Here is a 17,169-nt window from a genome sequence, read left to right as displayed (position 1 = left end):
ATGTTACAACTAAAAAAAAAAAAAAAAGATCCCACATGCTGCCACAAAGATCCTGCATGTCACAGCTAAGACCTGGTGCAGCCAAACAAACAAATAAATAAAAGCACTTCCCAAAGTCTGAGATGAGGGTAGAAGTTAGTCAGGGAAGGCTGCCAGAAAGAGATGAATTTTATCCTAAAGGGAGAGTGACGAGTGAAGATAGGATTTCCCAAACAGAAAGAATAGCCAGTACAAAGACTCAGGGGCAAGAGAAAACATGGCCCACTTGAAGCCATTCTATATGGCAAGAGATTGGGCTGAAATGGTAGGCAGAGAACAGAATTTCAAAGGTCTTATGTGTCATCTAAAGAATAAGATCTGGTCATAAGACTCTGGAAAATCACTGAAGGGTTCTAAAGTCTACTTGGTGTAAAATTAATATAGCCAGTCCAACCTGTGATTTTGTTTTCATTGTGATAAAGTACATATAACAGAAAGCTTACCATTTTAAACATTTAAAAGTATATATTATATATATAGAGAGAGCATAGTTTTTGTTTATTCATCAGTTGATAGAGACTTGGGTTGTTTCTACCTTTTGGCTAATGTGAATAATGCCAATATGAACATTGGTATGCAAGTATCTGTTTAGGTCCCTTTTTCAGCTCTTTCAGGTATAGGCCTAGGAGTGGAATTGCTGAGTCATATGGTAATTCTATGTCTATGTTTTTGAAGAACCATCAACTATTTTTTCATGGACGTCCCCAGTGGCTTGGTGGTAAAGAATCCATCTGCAATGCAGGAGACACAGGAGACATGGGTTTGATCTCTGGGGTTTGGAAGATTCCCCTGGAGGAGGAAATGGCATCCCATTCCATTATTCTTGCCAGGGAAAATTCCATGGACAGAGGATCCTGGCGTGTTACAATCTATAGGGTCGCAAAGAGTTGGACACGACTGAACTACTGAATACACACACACAACTATTTTTACATAGGAGATGCATCATTTTACCTTCCCACTAGCAATGCATAAGCATTCCAATCCACATCCTCACCAACACCTGTTTTCCATTTTTAAAATAATCCTAGCCATTCTACTGGTTATCAACTGGTACCTTATCTTAGTTTTAATTTGCTTTTCTCTAATGACTACTGCTGCTGCTGCTAAGTCACTTCAGTCGTGTCCAACTCTGTGCAACCCCACAGACGGCAGCCCACCAGGCTCCCCCGTTCCTGGGATTCTCCAGGCAAGAACACTGGAGTGGGTTGCCATTTCCTTCTCCAGTGACTCATGATGTTAAATTATCTTTTCATGTTCTTACTGGTCATTTGAGTAGTTTCTTTGCAGAAATGTCTATTTAAGTCTTTGCCCTTTCTAAATTTTGGTTGTTTCTTTCTTTTGTTGTTGCTGGTGTTGATTAGTTCTTCATATATTCCAGATATTAATCTCTTATCAGATTCATGATTCTGATTATGCAATAATTTTTTCCTGCAAATATTTTCTTTCTTTCTGTGGGTTATCTTTTCATTCTGTCTACAGTGTTCTTTAAAGCATAAATGGTTTTTTTTAATTTATTTATTAAATGTTTTAATCTTGATGAAAATCAATTAAGTATTTTTTCTTTTGTTGCCTGAGCTCTTGGCTCAGAAATCATTTCCAAGTCCAATGTTATAAAGATTTCTCCCTATGTTTTCTTCTAACAGTTTTATAGTTTTAGCGCTTGTATTTAAGTCTTTGATATATTTTGACATAATTTTTGTATATGGTATAAGGTTCAACTTTGTTATTTTACATGTAAATATCCAGTTTTCCCAGCACCATTTAAAAATACTATATTGGAATATAGTTGATTTACAATGTTGGGTTAATTTTAGGTATGCAGCAAAATGATTCAGTTATATACACATATCTATTCTTTTTCAGATTCTTTTCCCATGCAGGTTATTACAGAGTATTGAGTAGAGTTCCCTGTGCTACAAAGCAGATCCTTGTTGACTATATATCTACTTTATACGTAGTAATGTGCATAAGTTAACCCCAACCTTCTAATTTATCCCTCCCCACTATGGAACCATTTGTTGAACAGACTTTTCTTTCCCTCGTCCAGCTTTCCTTGGATTAGTATTTACATGGTATATTTTTTTCTATCCATTTACATTTAACCAATGAGTAGTTTTATATTTAAAGTATATTTCTTGTAGATAACAAATAGATGGTTTTCTTTAGCCAATATAACATCTTTACCATTTATTGATAATTGGGGTGTTTATAGAAGGGGTTTGTTTGCAAATGTTTTCTGCAAAGGGCCAGATAGTAAATATTTTAGGTTTGCAAGTTATCCAGTGTCTGTTGCAAATGCTTGACTCTGCCATTATAGTGAGAAGGAAGCCATAGTGGGCATGACTGTGTTCCAATGAAACTTATTTTATAAAAACAGGCAGCAGGCTAGACTTGAGCTGAGGGCCATAGTTTACTGACTCCTGGTGTAGAATTACTTATATTTGTTTTAACTATTGGTATGCTTGCACTGGGCTTCCTGGGTGGCTCAGAGGTAAAATAATACATCTGCAGTGCAGGAGTCGCAGGAGACACAGGTTCGATCCCTGGATCGGGAAGGTCCCCTGGATAAGGAAATGGCAACACACTCCAGTATTCTTGCCTAGAGAAGCCCATGGACAGAGGAGCATACTGGGCTACAGTCCATAGGGTCACAGAGAGTTGGAGATGACTGAAGCAACTTAACATGCAGGCACACACACATGCTTGGATTGAAACCTAGTATCTTGCTCTTTGTATCGTATTTGTTTCATTTATTATTTATTCTTTTTTTTCTGCCTTCTTTGGAACAGAATAAGATTTATTAACCCATTTAATCTCCATTATTGGCTTGTTATTTATGACTTTTTAAGTGCTTGCTCTAAGGTTTACAATATACATCCTAAAACTTATTATAGTCTACCTTGAAATAACATACCACTCCATGTTTAGTTTAAGACCGTTACAACAGTACATCTCAATTTCCTCTCCTAACCTTTGTGCCATTGTTATTAAATATTTTAATTCTGTATAATTCCCATAATACCTTGTTACTATTTGTACTTAGTAAATTTTCTTCCAAATAGAATAAATATTTTAAAATGTCTTTTATATTTATCCTCATTTTGTCATTCCCATTACTCTTCATTTATGTATGTCCAAATTTCCACTAGTATCATACTCTTTCTGCCAAGGAACTTTCTTTAACTTTTTGTGTAATACAGGCTTATTAGCAATGGGTTCGTTCAGTTTTTGGTGTCTGAAAAAGTCTTTATCATCTTCATTTTTAGCAGATATTTACACTAAATACAGAATTCTAGGTTGACTTTTTCCTTTCTGTGCTTAAAAATGTCTTCTGTTCTGTATAGTTACTGACAAGAAGTTTGCTATATTCTTATCTTTCTTCTTCTGTGTATAATTTCCCCCCTTGGTTGCCTTTGAGATTTTCTTCCAAAAAAAGAGAAATCTTTAGTTTTTAGCAAATTGACTGTGAGCATATAGGCATTTTTCAGAGATATCATGGTTTCAATTCCAGACCACCACAATAAAGTGAACATTGCAATACAACTAGTCACACGCATTTTTTCGTTTCCCAGTGCATATAAAAGTTATGTTTACACTATACTGTAGACTACTAAGTGTACAATAGCATTCTGTCTAAAAACAATATATGTATATATGTACCTTAATTTAAAAATCCTGTATTACCAGTATACTAACGCATATATATGGAATTTAGAAAGATAAAAATGATAACCCTGTATACGAGACAGCAAAAGAGACACAGATGTATAGAACAGTCTTTGGGACTCTGTGGGAGAGGGTGAGGGTGGGATGATTTGGGAGAATGGCATTGAAACACGTATGTTGTCATATGTGAAACAAATCACCAGTTCAGGGTCGATGCATGTTATAGGATGCTCGGGGCTGGCGTGCAGGGATGACCCAGAGGGAGGATAAAGGGAGGAGGGAGGTGGGAGGGGGGGTTCAGGAGGAGGAACTTATGTAAACCTGGGGTGAATTCATGTCAATGTATGGCAAAACCAACCAATATAATATTGTAAAATAATTTGCTTCCAATAAAAAATAAATTACTTAAAAAAAAAATCCTGTATTGCTAACAAAGGCTAACCATCATCTGAGTTTTACACGAGTTGTACTAGTAATATCGAAGATCAATGATCACAGATCATCATAACAAATATAATTTGTTTGAAACAAGTTTAAAATATTGTGAGAATTACCAAAATGTGACACAGAAACATGAAGTAAACAAATGCTGTTGGAAAAATTGAAAACACACTTGCTCAATGTAAGGCTGCCACAAAACTTTAATTTGTAAAAATTGCAGTATTTGTAAAGCACATACAAAATGACATATGATTATATAGGTAGATTTGACTTTGTTTTGGTTTGGTTGTGTTTATGCTGCTTGAGATTCTCTGTGCCTCTTGGATCTGTAGTTTGTTGTATTTCATTAATTTTGGAAAATTCTTGAACATTATATCTTTAAATATTTCTATTGCCCCATTCTCTACCTTTTCCTTGATATTGTTGCACAGTTTCACAGTTGGTTTTTTTTTTTTTTTGGCCATGCTTTGCAGCCTGTGGGATTAGTTTCCTGACCAGAGACTGAAGCCAGGCACTGTCAGTGAAAGCACCAAGTCCTAATCACTGGACTGCCATGGAATTTCCTGTCCTACAGTTTTAAAATTCTCACTTTTGTACCCTCCTCCCCCACTTTTTTCTCCTTGTGCTTCATTTTGGATGATTTCTAATGTACTGTCTTCTAGTTATCTAGTCTGCTGATGATTCTATTATAAGAATTCTTGATCTTTGATATTGTATTTTTTAACTCTCACATTTAGAGTTTCCATCTAGCTACAAAATTTCCCATATGTTCATTCATGTTTTCTGCCTTTTCCACTAGATCTTTAATGTATTAGTCATAGACATTTAGAAGTTTCTATCTGATAGGCCCTTATTGCTGAGATCTGGTTCTGTTGATAGCTTTATCTCTTGATGATAAGCCTTCCCCTCTTTCCCCATTTTTTCCTTTTTGTGTTGTCATAATTTATTATCAAATGCTGGACATTATGTGCAGAAGCCAATAGAGATGGAGGCAAATAGTGCTTATGCCTGGAAAGAGTCATGTTTCTTCTGTTAGGCAATTATTATGGGGCTTGAGTTGAGCTGGGAAAGATTGAGGGCAGGAGGAGAAGGGGATGACAGAGGATGATATGGTTGGATGGCATCACCCACTCAATGGACATGGGTTTGGGTGGACTCCAGGAGTTGGTGATGGACAGGGAGGCCTGGCGTGCTGCGGTTCATGGGGTCACAAAGAGTTGGACACGACTGAGAGACTGAACTGAACTGAGCTGATGTAGGCAGTAGTTGCTGCTGCTGCTGCTAAGTCATGTCAGTCGTGTCCAACTCTTAGCGACCCCATGGACTGCAGTCTATCAGGCTCTTCTGTCCATGGGATTTTCCAGGCAAGAGTACTGGAGTGGGTCACCAGTGCCTTCTCCGAGGCAGTAGTTGAGCTGGTTTGAATCTAGTTGTCACTATCACTACCCTTGGTGTACGAGCAAGTGCCATTACCTTGTGTTTAGTGTGGAGTATGGATTGCTGGAGGATTTTCTCTCACAGTCTTGTCTCCACCTCAGCAACAGGCTGCCTGTTACCAGATCGTGTTGGAAGCAGGTGGTGGTCCCTGATTCTCCTGGTCCAGTCTCAGATTAAGGCCTATGCATCTGCACCTCGGGAGTGGGACCTTCTTAATGTTCCTGCCCTCCTTCCCCACATCTCCCATGACAGCCAAGCTCTGCCTTGTGTCTTTGGTGGGGTATGAGCAGGAGAGAGGCATGTGTTTCTCTCCCAGTGGTTGTCTACCTCTTGTTTTATGTTGGTGTAGGTTCTTGGACCCGAGGTTTCCATGATTTCTCCCACCCTCCCTGCACTGCCCCAGGAACAAACAGCTTCTGCTTCTATACTTCCTCCTGTGAGTGAGAAATGATTTCCTGCCATCACCCATCTGCAGACGGTCTTTGCTTCAACCCTTCTCCTGGTGACCCTGGGGGCAGGAGGGTCTGCTGCCTCTCCTCTTATGGTTTAAAGCTTTTTTGCTTTAATAAAGAAGGGTCAGATGATATGGACCCTGGTGGTGGTTTGTGCCTATTCCCAGCAGCAGCCAGTTACCTCTACAAAACTATACCTCCAAGGGGGCTCCCTCTGATCTCCTGTCCTGCCCCCAGTCTTCCTCAGGAGTACCTATTAACCACCCACAGAGAAGATTTTGCAAGTGAACAGAAACTCTCCTTGTGTCTGGGACTCTGTGCTAGTCAGGGTTCTCCAGAGAAACAAAATCAGTACAAATACATATAGACACAAATGTATATTTATACATTTAAATATAAATAAGATTTATTTTCTCTCTCTCAGATACACATGGAGGCTGTCACAATTACGGAGGCTGGCAAGTCCAAAATCTGTAGGGTAGGCTGGCAGGCAAAAGCCCCAGAGGAGAGCTGATTCTATACCTCAAATCTAAAGGTCGCCTGCTGACAGAATTCCCATTTCCTCCAGGGACCTCAGTCTTTTAAGATCTTCAACTGATTGGATATGGCCCACCCACATATCAAGGGCAATCTGCTTTATTCAAAGCCTATTGATTTAAATGCTATGTTTATTAAAAAACAAAACCAAACCTCTTCATAAACATCCAGAATAGTGTTTGGCCAAATATCTGGGTATCACACCTAGTCAAATCGATGCATAAAATTAACAAACACAGACTCCCAGTTATTCTAAACTGATCTGCTAGGCTAAACTCAGCCTTTAGGAATTAGTGAAGATTGTAGCTGATTTTTTCTTACCCACTTCTATGGCCATCACCTTTTCTCCAGTGGTCTGCCAAACATAAAGAAGTCTGTGTGTCCTTCCTCTCCACAGTAGAACTTGTCACTTCTTGAAATTCGATTATTTGGCTACCTTGTGATCTCAGCTCTCTGAAGGATTTAAGAAAACATGATTTTGTAGATTATTCATTTTTTTCTTATTGTTAAGATGTGAGTGATGTCCTTTGCTGCTTCCTCCATCCTAAATAGAAGCAGGACTTCCACCAATGTTTGTTTGTTTTTACCTTGGGTATGATCTTGATTATTTAAAAACCAGGAAGGACAGGAATTATATTTACAGAGTCTAGCACAGGGGTTGCAAATTAGTGGCCTGTAGATTTCACATAAGAATCCAAGTTTCTAGATTATTTTGAGAAATGGGACCATATGACACACTTGAGCCACTTTTATTGGACTTTTATGGGGCATAAGCTCTCCAACTGACCATTGTGCCCAGAGTGATACAGTTAATTCCCAACATTGACTTCTCCTCTATCACCTTGGGGCAGACCATTCTGAGACCCATGTTGGCTGCTCAGAGTCCACTTGGAACTGGTTCCAGGGCAAAGCATTGTTCTATGCAAATCCCAGAAGCAAAACACAACATATGACAACTAAATGTCCTAGGCTCACAAGTGGTAAAGAAGGTCTTGGATCTCCCTGGGAGGAAACGCTGTAGTGTAGTATATAGTGGAAAAGACTCATGTGGCTCTCAGAAGTGGTTGTAAAACTGTACATGTGGGAATGCCAATCCAATCAGGTAAGCAACCAGCATGCCAGTTTTTTTGTTTCTCCAGTGAGCAGTGTAGCCAAAGAAATTCTGGGAGGTAGGTATTACTCCCCTGGAAGGGGCTGCATGGATGCTGGAGGTCTTAGGGCCCAGATAAAGCAATTCAACTCTGTTCTAAGCTTGAGAAGGGCAAGGTCAGCACTCCAATCAGCGGTTAACGTGCTCCTTCCTCGGCACATTCCACCAGGTAGAACGACATCAAACTGTTACCAGAACTGTAGAGACCTCATCCCAGGGGTGTGGGGGGCAGCTGTGCATCGGTGGGTTCACTGCCTCAGGGGCAGTTTCATTTCTAGGGGCTCAGGGAAGAAACCCAGGACTGGACTGGATTGGACAGAATTAGTTCCTTAACATCTGGAAGTGCACATCATTTAGGGAATGAAGGTAAATGAAGCCAAGGAAGGGAGCCAAGGCCCAGATCCCAGAAACATTGTCATGAGACAGGTCTGAGGGGAGGATGCTGGGCTCTGAGCAGGAAACTGGGCTGAGATGGAGATGGAGAGCTAATTGGCATGAGACTGGAGGAGAGGATGGGTTTGGCATAAAGGGGTCCAGAAGGTTTTAGCTCAGAGAGGGCCAGTCTGCTTGATACCCAAATACCCATCTAGTTGTTGGGGAGAGGAGGCTGGGTGGAGGGGACTGACCAAGCACAGGCGTACCTAAGACATTCAGTTCAGTTCAGTTCATTTCAGTCGCTCAGTCGTGTCTGACTCTTTGTGACCCCATGAATCACAGCATGCCGGGCCTCCCTGTCCATCACCAACTCCCGGAGTTCACTCAAACTCATGTCCATCGAGTCGTTGATGCCATCCAGCCATCTCATTCTCTGTCGTCCCCGTCTCCTCCCGCCCCCAATCACTCCCAGTATCAGTCTTTTCCAGTGAGTCAATTAGCATGAGGTGGCAGTAGCCCTAAACCAGCAACACTTACCTACCTGGGGCTCACATCGACTCTGTAGAGACCAAAAGTTTTTTGGAACATATACAGGGTTAAAAAGAAGACATCCAACAAATGGAAGTTCACAAGAGCACTTCTAACTTCATGAAAAATAAGTTAATCAGTGAAAGTAGGAACTTTTAAAGAAAAGAATCAGAACTTCTTCTCTTACAAACAAAGCTTGAACCTCTTAGCAATCATGACTCTGATTGCGAGGATCTTACTCAAGTGCCTAGAGAGTCTTTTACTGCCAAGAACCAGAGAGCTGTAGCTCTTCAGAGAGCAAAATTGTGTAGAATTCAGTTCAGCTCTAAATTGGCCCAGACAAAGACCAGAGACAATTTTCAGGCCGAAGTCAGAATCAACTTTTTTGTTTCTTATGCAGAGATGGTTTTTATTAAGATATAAAATTAATTCACAGTCCCTGAAGCAGATTTGCAAAATGCACAAAGTGTAAAGAATAAAATAAATAACTGTATTCCATAATCTAGAGATGGTTTACATTTTAAATATTTTTTGGTCAGATTTTTTTGTGTATGTGAATACCTATGTTTTTCTCCACACAAATCAGGAGTCTATTAACTAAAAAATTGTTTCCAGCTCTTTCAATTTACTCTATCAGGAACAGTTAGTTCTCCATTGCCTTCATTATTCCCTGAAACATTTTTTAATGGTTCCATAATTTTAATCATTTTTAAACTAATGATCAATTAGGTTGTTTCAGTTATTCATCATTTAAAATAAGATTCCAGTAAACATTTGTGGGTGTAATGTTTGTGCAACTCCCTGATTATTTCCTCAGGAAGAATTCTCAGAATATTAAAATTAGAGGGCTTTTTTGATACCACTCTTGAATTACTTTTCACTTCTTTGTACTCACACTCAGCAATGGCACCCCACTCCAGTACTCTTGCCTGGAAAATCCCATGGATGGAGGAGCCTGGTAGTCTGCAGTCCATGGGGTTGCTAAGAGTCAGACACGACTGAGCGACTTCACTTTCACTTTTCACTTTCATGCACTGGAGAAGGAAATGGCAACCCATTCCAGTGTTCTTGCCTGGAGAATCCCAGGGACGGGGGAGCCTGGTGGGCTGCTGTCTATGGGGTCGCACAGAGTTGGACACGACTGAAGTGACTTAGCAGCTTAGTAGCATCAGTACTCACATTCACAATGTATGAGCATGCTTGTCTCACAAATTGTTAACCAACACTTAGCATTTATCGTTAAAAAAAGAGAAAACAAAATTTTTTCTAGTTGTTAGTCAAAAAACGGGATCTAATTGTTTTATTTATTTCTTTCCCTACTAGTTGGATATTTCTTCACAGTTTATCAAATGCTTTTCTTCTATGAATTATTATGTTGTGTGATTTACCTACTTTTCATATTGCGGATAAGCACCTTGCTTTAATTTTGAAGCAGTTTTGCTATAGAAAGTGAAGTCGCTCAGTCGTGTCCGACTCTTTGCAACCCCATGGACTGTAGCCTACCAGGCTCCTCCATCTGTGGGATTCTCCAGGCAAGAGTACTGGAGTGGGTTGCCGTTTCCTTCTCCAAGTTTTGCTATAGCAGGACCCAAAAGAAATCCTAAAGAGAAACTCATGATGTTAAAAACTTTTGATTTATAGCTTTAAGCTTTCCAAAAATTCCACTGAGGCAAAATGGAAGGAAATAGTAATAGGAGGCTCTTCTAGTCTCTCAAGGTGTGGCCCTTGGACCCTGTGCATCAGACTCAGGGGTGGGAGTGGGGGAAAATGCATTTAAATTACAGATTCCTACATTTCTACCCCAGACACAAAGAGTCAGCATCTCTGACAACTGGACCCTGAGAAGCCACATTTCTGTAATATCTCTGATTGCTTTATATGCAGCCCGAATTTGACAACCACAGTGACTGCTGAGGCAAAGAAACCTGATATTTCCATTCCCTCTGCAACAAAGGGGAGCCAAACATACAGAAAAGTGAGTCCAAACACTGATAAATGGAAGTTGAGCTTCCAACTTGGACGAGCTACTGGGTCTTGTACTTTCTGTTCTTTTGATTTCTTGACATCCGTTGTACTTTAACTTGATTAATGCATTATCACTATTATCTATTCAGTCTCCGAGGTATAAAAATGATAACCTTCCTTGATTCCTTCCTATCTCTTGCACTCGTTACCTCTTCTCATGTCTTTAAATCTCTTTTCCTCTTTCTCACAACCCCTTAGTTTAGTCCCTTATTATCTCCCTCTCTGCTTTCCTTTCTCCTGTTTATTCTACCCATAATCTCTATCACCACACCACCCCCACTCTGAACCAGGTAAACATCTTTCTAAGTTGTAATGTGTCCAAAAGCCTCTGCCTGCTATGCAAAAGCTTCTAAATATCCTCCCACCTCCAATTTTCTGCAGTCTCTAAATTCTTCCTTATTTTAGTGGAGGGGAGAAAAACTGGTAATTTCAGAGTGGAAGGATTGGAGATAAGGAAGTTAAAACTCAGGAGGCATGAACGTGCAAGAAGACAGCTGTGGCCAGTTTAAGATCCTGGAGATCAAGCAGCTCTGAGTGGCAATACCACTCAAGATTTGACCGGAAGGGTGGGTTGCTGAGGAGTCTGAAAGGACACATGTCACGCCATGTTGTTGAATAGGTCATCTGCCCAGACCCTGAAACAGCTCAGATGTATGCTATTATTCTCAAGCAGAGAGCTAGCGAGTATGAACAGTTCAGGGTAACCTTTCTCCATTCCTGGAAAAACAACTTAAAGCAAAGGACAAAGGGTGACTGTGTTTGTTCCCCCTCCCCGCCCCGTGTAAAAGGAAATAATAATTTTGATGGATTTGGTGGTACATTTCGGAGCCAACTCAAACTGTGTGTGTGATTATTTTGTAAAGGTGCTAGGACTCAATTTTCAGATCTGGAATAAGAACAGGTGGTGGCTGATGGCAGGAGTCACAATGGTTTCCATGACAACGGGACTGGGTCTTAGTCATCCTCCCATCCTCCACAAAACCTTCTGCAGCTTTTCTCATAAGGTGCTTATTAAATATTTGTTAAATGAATGAAGAATCAGAGAATGATGTGTGCTTTGCAATTAAGGCTGCCGTTCTGTTGCAAGTTAAAAGCTTTTAAAGCAACAATAATGCCTGTATTTCCACATGATATTTTGCACAATTTGCATATTAACTTAACCTGAAAATAAACTACAGATTCTCATCCCTGCTGAACAACCATGTCCCATAACTATCCTCTATTGTGGAAGAAGGATCTAGATGTTTGGCTAAAAGAACCTTAAAGGGAGGCGGCCCTGCGCGGTGTTTGTGCTTCCACCCTAGCTAGAAACATTTGCTTTTTCCACGCTTTCGAGCCCATCCCCCCTCGAGCTCTCCGCAGCCGCCCACGCGCTGTCTGCAGCTTCCCCTCCCCCGGCGTCCCTCATCCCGCGCGGAGGCTGGAGTCTGCAGGCCCAGCCGAGAGCACAAAGAGCCTCCCCAGCCGGCGTCCCGCGTTGCCCTTGGCAACCATTGAGCAGCGTCTCACTCTCCCTTGACCCTGCAATGAGGGAGTAAACAGGGCATCCATTGGCTGGCAGCGGAAAGCAGGCCAATCGGAGAAGAGGTTGTAGGGAGGCGGCTGAGCGGGGGTTGTGGGGGTAGGAAGCTAGGGTTAGAGGCTACCGGTGAGGCTAGAACCCCGAGCGTGGTCGGTTGGAGCAAATATGTCTGTCCGGAGGCACATTGGGAATCCTGAGGTGAGGGCCAGGTCCGGATCGGAGAATCGGAGGGGGCGGGCGCACCGGAAAAGGCTCCACGTGGGCGGGGAAGAGTAGCCACCGACTTCCGCCGTCCGGAAGGCGGGAAGCGGCGGTGTGAGGAGGGGTCCGGAGGGGGAGGAAGGCGGGGCGGGTCTGGGGGGATGAAATGCCTGACCCTATCCTGCGGCCACAGGCCCCATCCCGCACAGGCGCACTGTGTTTGTCGCCAAAAGGAGCGAAGTGCATGAAGACACAAGTCCCTTCCCTCAAGAGGGCTTACAGTCTTAAGAATGGCAGCTAAAAAAATAAGTAACACCAGGATGAAGCCCGAAACACTAAAGGAACCAAATCAAAGGAGCCATCATTTCTGATTATGGGGATACAGAAAGAGCAGGAATAAGCAGACTAAGCCAGTTGGAAAGGCCGCAAAATATAACATAAATTTTACCCCCTCATCGATTAAGACCTTTTACTCACTTGGCAGTTTCACACCCAGTTGCCCTCTGCATATGGGGTCATTTCACCGCAACAAATGTTTACTGGATTCCTACTGTGCAGGGGGTGCTAGAAATACACAGAGAATCAGACAAGACGTGTTTGTCCTTCATTAAGTCTAGTGAGGAAGACTTGTAAACAGTTTGAGTTCAATGTGGTTGGAGAGTAAGATGTTAGGCGAGCAGAGAAGAAAGCTAGGGTTCACCTGAGGGAATGAGAGAAGCGGCCTGGAGATGATCTGAAGTCTCAAAAAACTAGGCAGAAGGAGAAACATCCCAGGCAGAGAGGACAGCCGGAGCTAGAGAGGACAGCTGGAACCAATTTAAGGAGATGCGAAACACGCAGGTAGACAGCCTGTCCTAGAGAGGCAGGAGTAAAGTCCGGAAGGGCCTTCTGTGCCTTACCAGTGTAATAACCTGGAGCTGCAGCTTGTTTCATCTCATGATGGATGCCTATGAATTTGTTGAGAAAGTTGTACCTTTGTTAAGAAAGGTTGAATTTAGGCTCTGCAGGGGAGTGCCATGATCCATTGTAATGTCTACCATGGATGTAGGGGAGGTAGGTGTGAAGAGTAACACTTTGACCAGTGCCTACTGACTGCTGGTCAGAATTTGAGAAGCTTTGGGGTTTTAAGCAGCCCAGTGCCATGATCAGTTGCGCAGTTTAGGTGGTGGTTGCAACCACATTGCAGACAGTGGATTTGAGGAGGCCAAGACTGGGGCTAGGGAGATTGGGGTTAGGTGGTTATTATGATACAGACCTCAAGTAAGGCTGTGGAACTAGGGACAGAGAGAAATACTTAGGGGATAAAATAATCATGACTTAATGATTAACTCTGAGAAATGAGAGTGTGATGGATGACTTTGAGCTTGGGCTACTCATTGGTGCTGATGCCATTAATGAGATCAGAAATATGGGAGAAAAAGGATGAATAGTCTTAGGAGTGTAGGGGTAGAGGAGCAGGGATGCCCCCTGTGGTTGCATATTTGTGCCCTGGATAAAGATGTTCAGCTTACTCTCTTTTTTCATGGAGCAAAACTGCCAGTTGTTTTCTTAAGAAAGATTGCATAAGAAATAAATATTTTAAATTTATGTCTACAACATTAGGCATGTCTAAAAATTTTATTTTACCTTCATGTTTATTTGCCTGAGAGCTTAGTTAGGTATGGAATTCTTGGTTATAAATCATCAGTCTGTTGGAAACATTGCATTGTGGTCTAATAGCATTCACTTTTTGTTGTGGAGACGTTCAGAACCATTCTGTTCCTTTGTATGCCACTTGAGTGTTCCTTTTGGAAGCTCATAGAATCTTCTCTTTGTCACCAGTGTTATGATGTTTCACAAAGATATTTCTTGATAGATATTTGTTCTCACTTTTTTGGGGGAGAGGCAGCAGAAACTCATGTCTTTCTATTCTGTAAACATTTAAAAAAATTGTTGACTCTCGTCCTCCATTTTCTCCATCCTCTCTTTCTTGAATTCATTATTCTGATGTTGCTTCTATATGACTGGTTCCCTAATTTTCTTAAATTTTATCTCCTATTTTCTACATCTTTGTTTTTTTGTTCTCTTTGGAAGATGTAACTTTATCCCCCAATCTTTCCGTTGAGTTTTTCATTTCTGCCATCATGTTGTTAATTCTTAAGAACTCTGATTTGGGCTCTAATGTCCTTTTAAAAAAAACCTTTATTTTAAAATAAATTCACAGGAAGTTTCCAAAATAGTACAAAGTGACCCCATGTACCCTTTACCCAGTTTCCCTCAATGATTATATTTTATGTAAATATAGTACAATATGAAAAGCAGAAATTTGACATTTGTACAACATGTGTGTGGTTTGGAGCTATTTTATCACATGTGTAGATTTAATATAATCAAGATTTGCATGAGTGTTGATTTACAATCAAGACAGAGAACTATTCCATCCACAAATCTCTCCCTCAAGCTACTTGTTGCTAGTCACACCCACTTTCCTCCTCACCATCCTAACCCCTGGCAACCATTAATGTGGCCTCTTATTTCTGTAATTTTGAAAATGTTACATAAATGGAAATCATATAGTTTGTGACCTTTTAAGACTGACTTTTTTCACTCAAAATAGTATTATTAAGACACATTCACATTGTTGCCTGTAGCAATAGTTCATTCATTTTTATTGCTGATTAGTATTCTGTGGTATGGATGTATAGCAGTTTGTTTAACCATTAAACTATTGTAGGATATTTTGGTTGTTTTCTGTTTGGGCAACAAACAGAGATATGAACTTTGGGGTACAGTTCTTTGTGTGGATGTTAATTTTCATTTCTCTGGGATAGATGCTCAAGAGTGCAGTTGCTGGGTGGTATGGTAAGCTTATATTTAGGTGTGTTTCTTTTTAAAATATTTATGTGGCTGTGCAAGTTCTTCGTTGTGGCATGTGGAATGCAGGATCTTTTAGTTTTGGCATTCAAACTCCTAGTTGCAGTATGTGGAATCTAGTTCCCTGACCAAGGATCAAGCCCTGCACTGGGAGCATGAAGTCTTAGCCACTGAACCACTGGGAAATCACACATATTAAGTTTTTTAAGAAACTGACAAACTAGTTTTCCAGATCGGGTGTAGCATTTTGCATTCCCAGCCGTAGTGTATGAGAAATCCAGTGTTTTTACATTCTTGGCAACATTGAGTATTACAAGCATTTTCTATTTTAGTTGTTTTAATAGGGCTTCCGTCTATGGGGTCACACAGAGTCGGACACGACTGAAGTGACTTAGCAGCAGCAGCAGCAGCAGTGATACCTCCTCATGGTCTTAATCTGCATTTTCCTAACTGATACTGGGGCTTCCCAGATGGCTGAGTGGTAGAGAATTCACTTGCCAATGCAGGAGATGCAAGTTTGATCCCTGGGTGTGGAAGATACCCTAAAGTAGGAATTGGCAACCCTCTCCAGTATTCTTGCCTGGGAAATCCCATGGACAGAGAAGCCTGGCAGGCTATAGTCCATAGGGTCGGAAAAAGTTGGACACAACTTAGCAACTAAACAACAACAGTATCTTCACAGAGTTGTGCAGTCATCACAAAAACCAATTTCAGAGCATTTTCATCACCCCCAAAAGAAATTTTGTAACCTCTAGCTGTCATTCCTTAATCCGCTCCTGTCTGTGTCTGTCTCTGGATTTGCCTGTTCTCTAAATTTCCTGTAAATTGAATTATGCACAATATCTTATGTGACTGGCATCTTTCATAATGTTTTAAAAGTTCATGCATGTTGTATTATGCTTTGATATTTCATTCCTTTTTATTACTGAGTAATATTCCTTTGCATGGATATGCCACATTTTTTTCATGCGTTCTTTGGACATTTTCATTGTTTTCATTTTACGGCTATGATGAATGATGCTACTATGTGTATTCGTACAGGCATGCCTTGTTTTCTTGTGTTGAGCAGATACTGCATTTTCAGAAATTGAAGGTTTGTGCAATTCTGTATCAAGCAGGTCTTTTGGCATCATTTTCCCAACAGCATTTGCTCACTTCATGTCTCCGTGTCACATTTTGGTAATTATCACAATTATTTCAAACTGTTTATTAATGTTTGTTATGATGATCTGTGATCTTTGAGTTACTACTACAACTTGCTTAAAGCTCAGATGATAGCATATTTTAGCAAAATGTATTTTTTAATTAAGATATATTCATTTTTTAAGACATAATTCTTTTGTACACTTAATGTTGTTGTTCAGTTGTCTCCAACTCTTTGCAACCCCATGGACTGTAGCCCTCCAGGCTCCTCTGTCAATGGACTTCTACAGGCAAGAATACTGGAGTGGTAGCCATTCTCTTTTCCAGGAGATCTTCCCAACCTAGGGATTGAACCCAGTTTTCCTCCATTGCAGACGGATTCTTTACCATCTGAGCCACCAGGGAAGCCTGAGAGTAGAAGCCTAGTTGAATTGCTGGAGAAATTAAAGTCAGGGGCTAAATTTCAACATGAGTATGCACCAGTCACTTAAAATCCCTGTTTTCAGTAATGATAGCCTTCCCTGTGTCTGGAAACCGCCCCGCCCCAAGTCCAGAAACCCTTTTCAAGAAATAACTCTATGGATACCTGCTGTGGTGGGGGAAGGGCAGTCACCCAGTGGCACAGAGTGAGAAGGTTTTGTAGATCCAGTAGCTTCTCATTCAGATTTCAACCAATTTTGCTTATTTCAGCCCTTTTACTTCTGGAGGTGCCTGGAGCTGTCAATTCCTGGGCCTTTTAAGAATTTTTCTTGGCTTTCCCTTCAATTTTCTTGAGTGTATCAAGTAATTTTCACTTG

The 17,169-nt window shown here is 41.0% G+C and overlaps 1 protein-coding gene across 2 annotated transcripts in view; it reads left to right on the top strand.

The window, feature by feature from the left end:
• The first annotated feature begins 12,259 nt into the window (after positions 1–12,259).
• CEP41 (centrosomal protein 41) overlaps positions 12,260–17,169 on the top strand; it is a 46,769-nt gene continuing 41,859 nt past the window's right edge. For both annotated transcript variants that reach the window (XM_055421270.2, XM_055421269.2), the window contains exon 1: positions 12,260–12,373. In XM_055421270.2, the coding sequence (XP_055277245.1) occupies positions 12,341–12,373 (33 nt within the window). In that variant the 5' untranslated portion in view covers positions 12,260–12,340. The remainder of the gene's footprint in view (positions 12,374–17,169) is intronic.

This window comes from Moschus berezovskii, chromosome 3 (genome assembly GCF_049115385.1).
Source record: "Moschus berezovskii isolate FMDL1 chromosome 3, NW_MosBer_1.0, whole genome shotgun sequence".
Lineage (NCBI taxonomy): Eukaryota > Metazoa > Chordata > Mammalia > Artiodactyla > Moschidae > Moschus > Moschus berezovskii.
This window is presented reverse-complemented; position numbering and strand designations above follow the sequence as displayed.